Source organism: Pavona decussata, unplaced genomic scaffold, assembly GCF_977016875.1.
Source record: "Pavona decussata unplaced genomic scaffold, jaPavDecu1.1 SCAFFOLD_156, whole genome shotgun sequence".
NCBI classification, from domain to species: Eukaryota; Metazoa; Cnidaria; class Anthozoa; order Scleractinia; family Agariciidae; genus Pavona; species Pavona decussata.
This window is the reverse complement of record NW_028145568.1, coordinates 3,871,931-3,884,017: the sequence shown is the minus strand read 5'-3', so window position 1 is coordinate 3,884,017 and position 12,087 is coordinate 3,871,931. Positions and strand designations below refer to the sequence as shown.

Genomic DNA, 12,087 nt, shown 5'->3' with positions numbered 1-12,087 from the left:
AGGAATGAAAAAGAAGAAACAGACTACACTAAAAATTCGAAGCCCGATTTTTTGCCCCCCAAATGTAGTTAAGCACTTTCAAAAGTGGTTTTGGTAACTGCGAACGAATTCCGTGATGGCGTATGAAAATGTGCTAGTGGCTTTTTATTTTCATTTAAGAACGGATTGAATGGCTGTAGATCCTTAGCTTCAAACGTCTTCACAGTTAAATGTTTGAAATGAACGGTCTGCTATCCTAAGCTAGTTCTAGCAAGCTTGTCTCTGTCGAACAAGCAATTGCCTTAAATGTATGTAAAATTCCGATTTGCAGTACCAGGTGTTAAGCTAAGCAGTATCCCAGTCGAGAAAACAACGAAATCTGGCGGATGTTGAAACCCAAAGCAATCTTTAACGTGAGGAAACAGGGTATCGGTTTGAGCTGGTCGGGACTCCTCTTGTTATACGTCATCCAATAGGTCCTTAATTAACCCGTTTTCCTAAAGAAGTTCCTTGTTCAACGAGTGTTTCGCTAGTTTTCTAACAAAGACACTTGTCGGTGAGCTGAATTAGCCAATGTTTTGTTACACCCGAAACTTGAAAACAAAACTTGTCCTCAAAAAGACTAGCCACAGGAAACTTACTTTCTGAATTATCTATTGGCAGGTTTGGGTATGGTATCAGAGGTTAGCGAGTCTTTTTGACAGTGCCGAACAGCTCTTTGCAGCCTTCAGTCACTTTGAAACAAGCGTTCTAAGTATTTCTTCTCAGCGAAAACAGCATCATCAGAAATATGGTGGACGTGGCAAGAGACATGACCGTGGGCATATTTGCTTGGAAAAGAGGCTCAAGCCTCCTTGGCTAAGTATTTGGCATCATGATGTCAGAAACCAATCCCGCCAAAGCACAGTAGACAGAAAAATGACAGAAAATAGTGATATGGTTCCATTTCAGAGGGCCAGTGGTCCTACGCTGGTAGGTAAAACAGCTGCCCGTCTAGCCAATCGATTAGGCCTGGTTGCAGGAGCTACAATCACCATACGCCTTCGAAACTTGCGAGACTGTATCGCGTAAAGAATTGGGTTAAGGAAAAACGAAGTTTTGGCTAACACACTGCATGCACTGGTAGCAATGGGATTCAGCTTAACCCGTAGAACTATGAGAAATGAGACAAGGGCATAGGGGGACCATGACAACATAAAGGCAGCTATAACCGTTAAAAAGTACATGGCAGATCTGTTGTGCCTCCTTACAAGAGCCCTTGTCGACTTCATGGCAGGTAAACCACCTCTCTGATTAACGTTGTACACGATATTTTTAGAAATTTTATGGATCTCGTAATAACAAAACGTTATCACGGCCAATGCTAAAACATAGCAAGCGAAAAATACAATCCCAAAATATGCCTCTTCACTGGCAAATGATGGTTCTTGTCTATCTGAGCATACTCCGTGCAATCCTTCCAAGCCATAAATTCTTGACCAGATTATCAAAGGAGCAACGCTTAAGGCCAAAGAGAAAATCCAAGACATGCAGATCACGCGTATCACTCTCTTCATATTAAAGTACGACTGTCTGGAAACAGATTTAGTGACTGTCAAATGCTTTCCGACCGAAATGGCTGCCAAGTGGCAGAGCGAGACAAGTACGTGCAGAAATATCACGAACGCATGAGCTTGGCACCCCGCCATTCCAAACGACCATTCCTTTTGGAAGTGTCTTGCGATGGAAAATGGAACAGCTATCGAACAAGAAAGGAAATCACTCACAGCGATACTGAGGATGAGGTAGCTTGGTGCTGACAGGCGAAATGTGTTCTTACAGATTGTAAGAATTACCAAAGAGTTGAAAAATATTCCTAGGAAGCCTACCACCATTTCGATGGTTACGAAAACAGTGCTCCACTTGCCGAAGTCGTCCATCGCCGTGGTTTTCCTCAATGTGCTTCGCTGTCACAGGTTGCGATCTTCCTCTGACAACGCAGACAGCAAGTTTACGACGGTGCTTGTCTTGTGATATTTACTCATGAACGCTTTTTTTGTTTGTTTTGTTTTGTTTGTTTGTTTTTTTTTTTTTTCAGAAAAGAGGAGCCAGTTAATAACGCGCAGCCTGTGGTATCTTGTTCAGTATAATTGAAGGCCTTTTCCGTTCTCTGATAGCGACGAGACTTTAGTTTTTAAAAAAAATCAACGTAAGGCCAATGTCATTAACGTTGGTCTTGAACGCAGAATTCTTTGCCAGCTGCTACATTTCATCCAAAATGTTATCCGCTCCTAAATTTTATCTTTGAACGTTTTGGTTACCGTGAGTTTGTCTGATTTGCTGTCTTAACAATTTAAAATGCTCGCTCTTAAACGATCTGCTTATGTAGTACATTTTCATAGCATGAAAACAAATAAACCAGAACATGCCAACCAGCTTTAGTTGTTTGGTCCATTTACAATTTAATTGCAAGATGTGGTTGAAAAACAGACAATGGCAATAAAGATTGCACTACGCTTAAGGGCATAAGTTGTGTCAACTGAAACTTTTTAAGATTAAAAATTGTTCTCTTAAGCTTTTAAATTGCGGCTTGAAAACTCCCATTGGCGATGCTTTTATTGCTTCCAACCATTTAATTAGTGATAAAGGCAAAAAAACTGCGTCTAATTTGATAACAGGTTGTATGGCTTTTAACCAAGGAAAAATAAAAGGATATCTCATTCATGTTTTTAACGAATTTCAGCGGTATTTGTGATCTAAAGCACATTAAAAGAAAACAAAATTGTATGCACTCAACGAAATGAGGGCAGCCGAGGTTTTAAAGCTTGATATCTCCAGTCACATGTCTTAAACTAATTTCAAAGAGGGAAACGCATTCAAACGGATTACTTTTTCCATCGGTGTTGTACCAAAGAGATAGTGTGACCGAATTTATGTAAAACGATGAAATGTGATTGGGAGCGATTGTGCCGGATTTTTAGGGTGTAAACATTGCAAAGGAAAAGAAATGAAAAAGAGAAAAGAAAAAGAAAAATTAACAAATCAAGTTCGAAGAAGGGCATTTTTTTCTGTTAAACCGAGAGGTCTTTTAATTTTTACATGGGTAATTCTCACATCTACGTTTGTGATCGGCTGTAGCCCTTCTTGCCGCTTTTATTAATTGTGTTACAGCTTGCATCTTTTGGAGCATTAAATATAACATAAAGTATACCTATAGAAAAGCACGCCAAGACGTGAAAAAAGTGTCCAACGGGAAAATGCTTCTACGGATTACTATCGTGAAGGTGTTTTAATGTACGAATCGATCGATAAGATGTCTAAAGGACCCTTATCTCGGGCATTTTACCAAAATACTTTTCCTCGAATTTGTCCACAAAATTATTCTTAGAGCAAAAAGAAAATACCAAGTGAGTTCTCGAAGGAGGAACAAACCAAACTTGTAGTTTTTTTTTTTACATTGTGTAGAACTTTTCAATTTGTAATCCATTTCTAATTCTAGTTTTTGTGTACTAGTCGAGTGGTTCCTAAGAAAACCATACCATTATTTCAACATTTCCACCAATTCAAATATTTATTTTTGGCTAATGAAAACGGGGACTAAAACAGAGGTGATACCACCTGCTTCGTCTATGAATTTCATTTTAACATAATTCACATGGATTGTATAATTGTGGTGTTGTGTACCACCAGTATTTCTCAGACGGAGCTAGACCAAGTTCAAATTTAGTTTGGACGTTTATGAAAAATTCTAATGTTTTAAATTTGCAAAATATCACGGACATCAATATCAATACATTAAAATGAGTTCCTTTGGTATCGAAAGATTAAGTTCTGAACGTAAAAGCAAAATATAAATTAATAAATATAGTAGGGTTATCGAGAGAAAGAGTATATTGTTCATATGATATGAAATCAGACACTTAAAGGAAGCTTAAAAAGAAAAAAAAAACGAAAAAGGAACTATTTTTTGGTCATTGATTTGGCCAGAAAGACTCTTATGTGTACGAGAAAGCAACCAATTGCCATCAACGATTGTATAAAGAACTTGCTCAACACCCTTCTTGTTGAACTAGTGAAGCCAGTGACGACATACCACTACAAAGCTTCTCACTCAGCTCTTCTTCGTTGTCTTCTCGTTTGGCACGATATGAACATATTAATTTCATCCCAGGTGACTTGATGTTTCCATGTCAACGACTTTTCGAATCGGCCATATTTTTCTGCATTTACATTTCATCCCTTGGTTTTTGTTACTAATATTTTTTAGTGTATTATCATCATAAGGTCACGTTATTCATTTGTATGTCCGCCTTATTTGATTCACCATGTAGACTGAATCAAATCCAATGGAAAAAAAAAAACGGATTGAAATCATAAACAAGTTGGTAAGATCGACCAGAAAAGCAAAATACAAAGGAAAACTTAGGGGAAAAAAATATGTGAAAAATATTAGCACTCTGGTCAACACGCAAAAGTCACTTGTCATAGGAAAACAGTTTGAACCGAGAAAATTCTAAAGCTTCTGAAAGCTTTGGCCTCCCAAACTAGAAGGTAGAAGTACCCTAGGATACGTTGAAATACTGTAGAGGGGAACGGCGTCCATCCCCCTCCTCTCCTCAATACGTTTGGTACCCTACTGACAGTACTGCCTGCAAGTCAAATTTTCTTGAGGGATTATCTGCAGTTTTATTTTAAAACTGATTTTGTTAATATTATCGCCAAGAAAACTTGATTGCTGATCGACAATCCTAGCTATTATTGATCACTTATATTATGGGATCGTTGATACAATCGCCTTGTTTTGGTAAATGCAACCATCTTTGGTGACAAAGCACAATAAAATCGATAGACAGACATGCACCTCTCATTTAAAATAGCGTAAACGGGGTAGCAATAATTGAACCCTTCATCCCCAGGTTTTGCGGAAGCAATCTTTTATCATCTCGTGAGGAGCGTGCAACAGCTAGTACGGTAATAAAAAAAAGCGTCATAAACGTTTTATTACCGGATAAATAATTTATCATCTCGTTCTTTACCATATTGTCTAATATTCGTTAATTGCGATAGATTATCCTCTTATTACATCCGCGGTCTTATGTTGACTATGCTAAATAACAAAGTTATCATATGAAATGAGCGAATATTGCTTTGGCGTGCGACCGCATCCGATTTTTGAGCTTTTGTTTTTGAGACAAGAGCCAAAAAACCGGATGTTTCCATATTTGGACTATTCACCCGCTTTAAAATATTTTCGAGATTGAAATCGCTTCTTGCATTTTAAACTCCACCAAACAGATTTTTTTCTGAGAGCACTATATATTTTGCGATGGGTGGGTGACAGATTTGATAATTAGTAAGAATGAGTAACAATTTGAGCAAGACGGGTAAACCACCGACTCCAACGATCGTTCTGCACTTGTCGTGTATCGTTCATGAGTTTCACTGTTTCTTCTTTTGCTACATAACGCTACTTCAGGTCTTTTTATTAAAGAAAAAACAACATTTTGTCCATCGAAGCGTTTCAACCATAACAAATGCCGCGGTAAGCACTCGCATTTCTGCGACCTGATCATTTATTGTCTCTTTAATAAATTTGTAGGAAATAATAGTTCCGCGCATTGTCTGAATTTCGTGAGATCGCGTCCATTGAATTGTAAATATATTTGATCTCTTCCACAGTTTACAGCAAAGTATTACAAAAGGTTTATGAAAAAGAGTAGATTTCACGGTGTTACAATATTCCTTAGATTCAACACGATTATTTTTGTAATTCTTTCCGGCAGGTGAAAAACAAGCACCTTAAAAACTCAGGGTTGACTGAGTAGTCACGGATTACTTTAAAGCATTGTTAAAACGTTCCATCCAGGTTAGAGAAAAAATTACCTAAAAGTCCATGGAACCGTCAACACATCAGCAAACTCAACTTTTTTTTGAATCTTTTTTTTTTTAATCCGATTCTCAAATACCCTCCGAAAACCCAGTCGATTTCAACTATAATTGCATTTCTGTTTATAAATAGCGAACATACTCAGATACAATACGACACGACACTTTATTTAGATATGGTAATTCCATTAGCTACATAATTATCATTATCAACTTACTATTTATCTACAGAACTACAATTATAAAAGGAAAAGAAAAAATTGCAACAATAGATGCTGCTTTTCTTGCAGGCCGTGTTTAAAATCTTACCTAAATCTGTGGCGACTCAGTTTAGTCTTTAAAACCATTTAAAGAAGTCGCTTGGCGTAATTCTAGGGTAAACTGTTCCACAACTGATCTCCACTTTATGAGATACTTCTCTTTAAATAACCAGTGCGGAGTTGTGGAAGAGTTAGTGTGTTTTTAGTAATCCTTAAATGATAAGAATTCACATTATCGCGAAAAACAAATTAACATGATCTTAAATATTGTGGTGCCATCCCGTTTAATTAAAATTTTATACATCTTAATAGATTTCTTGTCTAATCTTTGATGACAGAGTTTTCGCCATCCTGGTGCCTTGAACAAATCATTCAAATTACTATCATAACCAGCAGACACCAAAACCAAAATGCGGGTTGCGCTTTTGAAGCTTATCAGAAAGGTCTCTGTTACAGTTTCCCCACACCTCGTTACAATAATCGAAGTGAGGTTGAACAAGGCTATAATAAACATTGATTAAAGTATTAAATGGGATTTGATATCGTATGTGTCAATCTTTTTAATTTCTATATGACATTCCCTATTTAAAGTTTGGTCGATGTAGACCCGAAGAGATTTAGCTGATGCTACCTGCTCAACAGCCATATCATTTATAGTTAGAGAAGGACTCTGAAAGATTCGATAACTTCTGCCTGGATGCAATTAGCAAAAACTCCGTTTTTGTCACGTTTAGAGTAAGCTTGCTAGCAAACGTCAAGCTGGTGTGGTCTGCTTAATGAAAACTGCGGTCATTGATGTATAACGAAAAAACCGGAGGTCCTAGAATTGTTCATTGTGGAACACCGCACATAAAAAAAAGTTAGGGGTTGACTTGCAACAATTCATATGACAAATTTGAGTTCGATTATGTAAGTAAAAAGCAAACCATTTAAGACTAGACCGATGTATCCCATAATATTGCAATTTACGTAGCAAAATATCGTGATCAACTGTATCAAAGACCTTTTTTAAGGTTTTAAAAGACAACAGCGTTGACGAATCCGCGATCAGTATTTATAGCCCAACTATCAGTAGCTTCAAGTAGTGCTGCAATCGTGGAGTGTAGATATTAAACGGAAGCCGACACATTTACGATAAACTTTCATCTTCCTGTTTCTAATCTAGCATGTTAGTATACCATATATTTTGTCTCAGTTCGAAAAGGTTCTATAGAGCTTGTTTTTGTGAGTTATTTATCAATTTCACAACGCTTATTTAAAAGACAGCCTAGAATTAGAGCAGAAGTTACTTTCAGCTGTTCTACCTTAACGCCAACGAGTAACTCTTCATAAGAAAAACCGGGATGGTGCCAGGAAAACAACTGTTCAAGGAAAACAGTTCTAAACTGCATGGTTAATGAGAATGTTGACAGCAGAGGGTAATTTTCAAGGGTATGCTAGAATACAATCTTCAGGTAGGTTATGGCTAAGGTTCACAAGAAATCGTAAGCCTGAATGGTTCACAACTCTAGATTTGTTGGACAGAAACCAAGACTCGATGGGCATCGATCGCACAAACTGTATCGTCTCAAGTTAAAAAAAAAATAAAAAAAAAATTTCGTACTAAAATAGGGTTCATACCACATGATTAAAGATTTCCTTTAAATCGCGTCTTGAAATCGCTTCCCTGTGAGACGTGTGGTAAGTGTCAGGGTACCTCTGAAAATTAAATTGAATGGCGAACTAAAACGGTTTCATCCAAGAACGCAAAAGCAATGACCGAAGTAACTAAGTTAGCCTTACGGATTGAAATGCCAACACTTTTGGAAAAGCTGAAATAACGGTTTTGTTCGGTTCGGTTTCGTTTTTTAAGTATTTTATTTGGTGACGAACTTCGCAGAGATGTTTAAACATTGTCGCCGGGTTTTTTTTCAAACGAATCAACTAAAGACAGTCAAATGTGATTGTGCTTCTCAGGATCAGCAGCACTTTAACCACAGTTGTTTAAAATTAAGGTTAATGCCCAAGGAATAGCTGTGCCAAATATTACCGTCTAGAAGCTAGAATAGAAAATCTCTATAGCACTTGACCTTAGGCCGTTGCATACCGAAACAAGGTTGAAGTCTTCATGAAGACCACTCATTATACTTTAGCCTATGTTTGATATTCTCTATGAAATGTTGCACCTGGTATGGCAACGTTACGTAATTTTTGTTTGTGTGTGTTTTTTCACAGGGCAAGTGGTCCTATGCTCGAAGGTAAAACAGCCGGTCTTACCCTTCGAATTCGTCTTGTTATAGGAACGGCAATGACCATACGCCTTCGAAACTTACGAGAAGTAATGGCATACAAAATTGGGTTGAGGAAAAAGGAAGTTTTGGCGAACACACTGCATGCACTCGTAGCAAAGGGATTTAAATTTACCCGAAGGACTATCAGGAATGACACTACAGCATAAGGAGACCACGACAGCATAAAGGCAGTTATGACAATCAAGAAGTACATGGCAGATTTGCGATGCCTTTTCAGAAGGGCTTGAGTCACCGTTACTGCAGGTAAACCACCCATCTGGCCAGTGTTATAAACAATATTCTTGGAAACTTGGTGGATGTTGTAATATGAAAACATGATTACTGACAATGCTAGGATATAGCAAATGAAAAATACAGTTCCAAAATAGGCCTTATAAGATGGAAGAAACGAGTCGTGCTCATCTGAGCATGTTTCGCGGATACCTTCCAAGCCATAAAGTCTTGACCATAACACCAGAGGAATAGCGCTAAAGCCAAAGGACAAACTCCAAGACGTGAGGATTACGACCATTACTGTTTTCTTGTTCAAATAGGACTGTCTCGAGACCGACCTTGTGATAGTCAAGTATTTGCCTGCTGAAATGGCGGCCAAGTGAGAGAGCGAGACAAGTGCCAGCAAAAAAATAATAAACGCATGAGCCTGACAACCCGCCATGCCAAAAGGCCATTCCTTTCTGAAGTGTCTTGCGATGGAAAATGGAACAGCCACCGAACTTGAAAGGAAATCACTCACAGCGATACTGAAGATGAGGTAACTAGGTGCTGACAGGCGAAATGTATTCTTATACATTGTAAAGATCACTAAGGCATTAAAGAATAATCCAAGGAAGCATACCACAATTTCAATGGTCAAAAAAGCAATGCTCCACTTGCGCAAGGCGTCCATTTTTTTTGTTAGGACGGCTTTTTTAGAATTCTGATGGAACTCTAGCTGTTTTAGCCACAAAAATACAAAGGTAGCTGTGGCACAAATGCCTTATGTTAATAACATTGGTTTCTTTTCTGTTTCACCGCAGGGAGTGTACGATTTAATGATATAATTTTATGGCTAATGAGAGCTTTTGACGCCCACTTGGTAATATCAAAGGTTATTAATTTGATGATGTGTCGTTCCTAGACAGCATTTCCCAAGATAACGACTGCTGCGCCCCGTTTCAACCGGACAATGAAAATACGTCAGGAAGTGTGCAATGTGAGGGCTACCAACCTTACTCCTTGGATTTAAGTGGATTTAATTCAGACGGAAGCTATCAGCTGAAATGAGCAAAAAGATGTCCAGAGGTGATTGAAAGCCTTCATACAAATGGAACCGGCACGGCAACAAAGCAAACCCCAATCATTCACATAGTAGTTCTGCAAGGCCCATGGGAAATGAAGGATCTGCTCTTGCTTCATTATTTTACCTTTCCTTTCGTACTTTGTCATTAATCTTGGCTTACTAAAACAGATTCTTACTTTTGATTTCGCCCTATTAAACTAGGGCACCCAATTAGACAAATGGAGTTTTTAAGAAAAATACTTCAAACGTAGAATTTTGTTTTCTAAGATTGTTTTGATTTCTTCAGTTAAGAGGGTTGTTTTAGTACGCTAACACAGTTGATGTGACTTGTTATTAAAGTTTTAGGTGACAAACACCTAATTCAATGGTAGGAACTACCTCCAAATCCATGGTACTGCCATAGGCACAAAAATGGCCTTTGCTTTTGCAAGCATTTTTATGGCCAACATTAAAACACAAATTATTAGCCAAAGCGTCGTAAAACCTATAGTTTGGAAACGTCACATTGACGATATTTTTTCTCTGTGGGACACTGGTAAACACGATATAGAACGGTTCATCGAACAAGGAAACTCATATCATCCAACAATCAAATTACGGCTGAAATCTCAAATGCCGACACTACATTCCTGGATGCAGTTGTAAACAAGGGCAATTGATTCCATCATCATTCCATACTGGATATTACAACACATTTCAAGCCGACTGAAACCTTTCAATACACGCATTTTTCCTCTAGCCACCCGCCAGGAGTCAAAAAGGTTTTGTTAAGAACGTACAAAGCTCTAAGACTCCTACGAACAAACTCCTCAAAAACAACATTTGAGGAAAATATTAAAAAAATTTCATCTCGAGTCCTTGCTAGAGGCTACCCAAATAATCTGATTGAAAAAAATTTACTAGATGTCAAATTTACAGAAAGGTCATCGGCATTGAAGCAATAAAACAACACCCCCAAATAAATATTGCCTTTCGTACCACAACATCAACCATCAGTGCCCAACCTCAAACATGTTTTAATGGGAAAATGGCACTTAATACAGAACCAGCCTTTCCTACAAGAAATCTACAAAGAGCCACCACTTATTTCCTTTAAAAAAGTACTTTATTCTCAGCGTTCTCTCTCTCTCTCATACTATTAAGATTGGGCACCGACAGTCTCGTCCTGTTGATGAATGTTCTGAAGAGGAAAAAAGGGAGGTTTTGGGTAGGGAAAAATCAAACACAGGACGAAACTTGGAGATTGGCGAAAGAGAGAACGCCAAGGCAAGGAATACCGTGAGCTGCATTTTATACTACGACACTTCGCTGGATCGACAGAATGGCATTGTTCATTTTGTCTCATCTCCTTTTATATGTGAGAGGTGAGACCGCTGAGAATAGTACTTTATTCTCAGCGTTCTCTTTCTCTCACATACTATTGAGATGGGCACCGACAGTCTCTTTGTTAAAGTGTGTCCTAAAGACCCAAATCACAGGACCACAAAGCATTCCCCTTCTCAGGATCCCAAACTCAAGATACCCCTTCCTAAAAAACGCATAAAGTGTATAAACAAAATGCATTAAAGTTGGGAAGTGCGCGGAAAAGCGGATACAAAGTTTTTCAGACGGTTGAGTTCCATGTAAATCTCTGTTTGGGCTGATGTCGCGGAACAGTCTGCGGACAGTAAACGAGAGGGGCTGCCGAAACGAAGCACCTCCGCTAATTTCATGTAGTGAAGGGCAGTCTCTTTGTTGTTCCGTCCTACATGAGACATTATGTCTGCCAGCTGGGAGCCAGATAATGCTAATGTTATAGTTGAGACCGAACGAAAGCTGTGTAGCGTTTCTCCCTCGTCGATTCGAGCTTCTCTCAAATACAGCTTCAAACAGGCTTCTGCTGATGAGCTTGCAAATGGTTTGTTCACAATATGGCCTTGAGGATTAGTCGGTCGAAACAGGTAGCCGTTTGTCACGGAAACCCGTAACTCAGAGGCTGCGGCTACATAGGTTTCAATCTCCTTAACTGGACATAACTCAGGGTTAGGGTGTCTCCGAATCCCAAAGACGTTGGAGGCGCCATCTCTGAGGGTTTTTCCCCATACGTGATTGAACAACAGCCCATCGTCCTGGGAGAAACGCAGGATCTCTTCTGTTCTCACCATGCCAAGATCTGAACCATGATCACCGCTAAAGAAAAACGCTTTGAAGAACGCTTGGTCTCGAGTTAACACAAACAGACCAGAAGAATTAAGCGAGTGCTCCGCAATTTTCCGACTCCAAAAAGGGGCCAGAAGCAACAATTTGGACAGAAATAAGGGAACGGCTTGCTTTGGTGAGATGCGGGCGCGTAATTTTTCCTCGGTTGATGCTTTAAGATATTTTTGCACTTCAAGAGAAGCGGAAAGATTAGCCAAACCTAGCATGGAGTTCC

The 12,087-nt window shown here is 38.7% G+C and overlaps 2 protein-coding genes across 2 annotated transcripts; both read right to left on the bottom strand.

Moving 5' to 3' along the window:
- Positions 1–113: 113 nt before the first annotated feature.
- LOC146465393 (melanopsin-A-like) lies at positions 114–2,349 on the bottom strand. Its single transcript, XM_085128777.1, has one exon. The coding sequence runs from the start codon at positions 1,896–1,898 to the stop codon at positions 927–929; it is 972 nt and encodes a 323-aa protein (XP_084984903.1). The 5' UTR covers positions 1,899–2,349; the 3' UTR covers positions 114–926.
- Positions 2,350–8,173: 5,824 nt separating this feature from the next.
- Positions 8,174–9,287, bottom strand: LOC146465392 (melanopsin-A-like). The gene has a single exon (XM_085128784.1). It carries the CDS (start codon positions 9,279–9,281, stop codon positions 8,313–8,315), a length of 969 nt encoding a protein of 322 aa, XP_084984910.1. The 5' UTR covers positions 9,282–9,287; the 3' UTR covers positions 8,174–8,312.
- Between the last annotated feature and the right edge of the window lie 2,800 nt (positions 9,288–12,087).